A 4,077-nucleotide genomic window follows, 5' to 3' on the forward strand; every position below is an offset into this window, starting at 1 on the left:
AAGATGCAGTAGATGGTATCGAGTACAGTATATACATACTGTATGAGATGAGTAATGTAGGGGTATGTAAACATATTAAGTAGCATTGTTTAAAGTGGCTAGTGATATATTTTACATCAATTTCCATCAATTCCCATTATTAAAGTGGCTGGAGTTGAAACACCATAGAGAAACAAGGGCGTGGCAGATCCTTCTTTTTGAAAACCTGATCCTGTACTACCCTAGTCGGCCTTGAACTCTATGACTTCAATGAGAGGGGGCAGTCCTTCTCCCCTGGGATTTCTGGTCCATTTTGTACTGTGACACAGAGAGCAGAGCACTGTGCGCTGGGCGGGTAATTTTGCACTCTGGTAGCTCAAAGATAGCTCAGTAATACATTAGCCATTAAGTTTCCTACATAAAGAAGCCCTAGCCTCACTTCTCCCATAGTCCAAACAGACTCAGAGATGAACTTGACTGCTGAGAAACACAGTGTTCCCCTCAGTGATGGGAACCGGATTCCCCTATTTGGACTGGGGACTTATGGAGACCCACGAACGGTAAGGGAAACCTTTTTTTTTAAAGAGCAGTTTGAACAACAGGTGCATGCGGGAAAAAAGATTTGACAAAATGTACTCCAGCACAAAAACTTCACAATACATTGTTTGTGGAGTATTCGAGAATAGCATTGTTTGAATTTCACATTTTTCAAGAGTATACCTGACAGTCTGATTTGGACAACATTAATTGGGATTTCTCACTGACAGGCAGGCCACCTGTTAATCTCTTTCCCAGACACGTTTAGCCTGGGGACGAGGTCAACCACCTGTAAACTAGAATGCTCTCTAATAATCAAAGATCAAATGAGTCCACGTTCATAACAGCACAAAGTCCATGTTTACTGCTGTAATTGACTGGTTAAACATTTAACTAGTGATAAACAAAGTAGGCCGACCTAATGTCTCGAAGTTTAAGATAAAAGTCAACTTGACTTATTTCTTTCATGCACGTTCACTCTCTTAACTCTGTTTTTTTGACAGACACCCAGAGGGACAGCGTTAAACAGTGTGAAGCATGCAATAGATGTGGGATACAGACACTTTGATGGGGCTTTGGTGTATTTCAATGAGCACGAAGTAGGTCAAGCCATAAGAGAGAAAATTGCAGATGGAACCGTCAAAAGAGAAGACATCTTTTACTGTGGAAAGGTGAAGTTGTTCTATTGCTGGTTGATTTACACACATCAACATCACTTAAAACTTTCTATCACAGAACCATAGTAGGCCTGTATTATAAGGGCCAGTTACATTGCCACAGATGCCTGGTCCTTGATTCAGAACTCGAAGCGTGTTCAATGGGGATTCCCAATTTTAAAGTGCATTTTTGTCCAGGAATAGGTGATAATCTTTGTCCGGTAAACTGCACAAAGACCACATACCTTTGCATTTGTTTCCGTTTTGGGGCCTTTTCCATTGGTTCTATTGCAACCAAGCAACGCTAAAGTATCTGAAATGATATCAAATAGTATTTGAACCCAGGTCTGTCAGGCTAATAGCGGTTGGTCATAGCGGTCTCCTTCTACCTGTCACAGCTATGGAACACCTTCCACCCCCCAGAGCTCGTCAGGCCTGCCTTAGAGAGGACACTGAAGGCCCTGCAACTGGACTATGTGGATCTATACATCATCGAGATGCCCACCGCATTCAAGGTTAACAGATTGTAGACTACAGTAGTTACAGACGTCAGTTTGAAATTGCACCCACCACTTCAAGGCCAATGTAAAAGACTCATTCAAAAAAAAGTTAATGAACTATTTTTAAGTCAACTCTGTGTCAGTCATTCTTATCACGGCATCTCAATTTCAGCCTGGTGATGAGTTTTATCCTAAATATGAGGACGGGCGGTACATTTACCATGAGACAGACCTATGTGCAACATGGGAGGTGAGTTCTGTCTTCCAGGCCCATAGCCAAATGCACAATCGTTTCATTATCAGAATCAATTGTGTTTAGAATAGAGGAAGGATCAGCATCCTTACAGGGTGGTTATAATGAACAGTATAAGAAAAATAATCTATTACAGAGTATTAGAACAGGGTAGGCACTAGCCTATACCTTTCTCTGCGGTATGTCTCTCTCATTCTGGTAAATCAGTATGAATGGACATATTTTAAAAGTCTCCTCTCTTCCAACAGGCTTTAGAGGCCTGCAAAGATGCAGGGCTGGTCAAATCTCTGGGAGTCTCCAACTTCAACAGGAGACAGCTGGAGCTCCTACTGAGAAAGCCTGGCCTCAAACACAGACCTGTGTCCAACCAGGTGGGGCATACTCTCGCTTACGCAATTACATGTGGAAAACCTCCTTTTGAGTTTTGTGCACGCAACTACTAAGTGCTGTATGTATTTTTCAATACAGGTCGAGTGCCATCCATACTTCACTCAGCCCAAGCTGCTTAAGTACTGCCGCCAGAATAACATTGTGATCGTAGGCTACAGCCCCTTGGGCACCTCACGGGACGCCTCCTGGGTGAACCTGAAATGCCCTCCTCTGTTGGAGGATGAGGTCCTGGTGTCCATAGCGAAGAAGTACAGAAAGAACAGTGCTCAGGTGGCCCTGCGATTCAATGTCCAGAGAGGAGTGGTGGTCATCCCCAAGAGCTTCAGCACTTACAGGATCAAGGACAACTTTCAGGTTCAACTGAATTTAACGTAGTCAACAATCACTAATATACACTGAGTGTACAAAACATTAGGAACACCTGCTCTTTCCATGACACAGACTGACCAGGTGAATCAGGGTGAAAGCTATGGTCCCTTAATCCCTTTTTAAATCCACTTTGAAGTCCCTGTGAACGGGGTATGGTAGTAGGTGCCGTGCTCAACAGTTTCCCTTCTATATCAAGAATGGTCCACTACCCAAAGGACATCAAGCCAACTTGACACAACTGTGGGAAGCATTGGAGTCAACACGGACCAGCATCCCTGAGGAACGCTTTCGACACCTTGTAGAGTCCATGCCCTGGCAAATTGAGGCTGTTCTGATAGCAAAAGGGGATGCAATATGAGGAAGATGTTCCTAAGGTTTTGTACACTCAGTGTATACTGCATGGTGACCTATTTCAGTTATACCCCCCTTTTTGTACTCTTATAGATATTTGACTTTTCACTCACTGAGGATGAAATGAAAGCAATTGAAGGACTGAACAAAGACATCCGTTTTGTGGAGCTGTTAATGTAAGTATTGCGCTTTAGTAGCTACAATATTGAGTCAGTTTTTATATTTAAGTGTTGATACAGTGTTTATTTTACCCCACAGGTGGAGTGACCATCCTGAATACCCATTTCTGGAGGAATATTAAGCCTGGCAATATCACTCCATGTATTCCTGTAACCTTGACAGATTCACTGAACATGTTTCATTTTTTTTGTTGTTGTGTGGAACCATTCTGTAGTAGCCTACATCTCTTTCAGTTGATTCTGTCATTTTGTGAGGCAGTACCCCTCAAATGACCACTAGGGGGCTCTACTTGACAATGAATGAAAACCAATGACCAGTTGACACGAAAAACTGTTTGAGAAATCAATCCCTATTGCACCTTAGTTGCATTTAACACATTTTTTATAAAGTATAATAACCGCAGATTGCGATATGTAACACTAGTCTCATAACACTGTTAATACATCACTGCCCCTAGTGTTTGTTTGTTGACCAATAAATGCACTTCAAGCTGACTTCTAAGTGGGAACTCTGGTCTCGTGTGACAAGTAGTTGGCAAGCGAGTAGAAACAGACTAACACTCAGGCCAGGCTACCTAACCACTAACCCTAACCAATCAATGTTTATCTGACACACTAACCAATAGGGGGTAATAGGGTAAAAAAAAAAAAATAATGTCCTATCATACTAAGTGTAAAAAACATTAGGAACACCTGCTCTTTACATGACATAGACTGACCAGGTGAAAGCTATGATCCCTTAATAATGTCACTTGTTAAATCCACTTCAATCAGTGTAGATGAAGGGGAGGAGACAGGTTAAAGACGGATTTTGAAGCCTGAGACATGGATTGTGTATGTGTGTCAAAATGTCAGTGTCTTTG

The 4,077-nt window shown here is 42.2% G+C and overlaps 1 protein-coding gene across 1 annotated transcript; it reads left to right on the top strand.

Moving 5' to 3' along the window:
• Positions 1-302: 302 nt before the first annotated feature.
• LOC135509534 (aldo-keto reductase family 1 member D1-like) lies at positions 303-3,709 on the top strand. Its single transcript, XM_064930270.1, has 8 exons — positions 303-539; positions 1,020-1,187; positions 1,571-1,687; positions 1,845-1,922; positions 2,174-2,296; positions 2,394-2,669; positions 3,129-3,211; positions 3,294-3,709. The coding sequence occupies exons 1-8, from the start codon at positions 447-449 to the stop codon at positions 3,334-3,336; spliced, it is 981 nt and encodes a 326-aa protein (XP_064786342.1). The 5' UTR covers positions 303-446; the 3' UTR covers positions 3,337-3,709.
• Positions 3,710-4,077: the final 368 nt, after the last annotated feature.

Source organism: Oncorhynchus masou, chromosome 22 (genome assembly GCF_036934945.1).
Source record: "Oncorhynchus masou masou isolate Uvic2021 chromosome 22, UVic_Omas_1.1, whole genome shotgun sequence".
In the NCBI taxonomy this organism is placed as follows: Eukaryota; Metazoa; Chordata; class Actinopteri; order Salmoniformes; family Salmonidae; genus Oncorhynchus; species Oncorhynchus masou.

What these genes read in the sequence shown, in the direction of transcription:
- LOC135509534 (XM_064930270.1), top strand. Translation starts at nt 447, where the DNA reads ATGAACTTGACTGCTGAGAAACACAGTGTTCCCCTCAGTGATGGGAAC. An exon ending in CTTATGGAGACCCACGAACG is followed by an intron (nt 540 to 1,019) that starts GTAAGGGAAACC and finishes TTTTTTTGACAG; the next exon opens with ACACCCAGAGGGACAGCGTT. An exon ending in ACCTATGTGCAACATGGGAG is followed by an intron (nt 1,923 to 2,173) that starts GTGAGTTCTGTC and finishes CTCTTCCAACAG; the next exon opens with GCTTTAGAGGCCTGCAAAGA.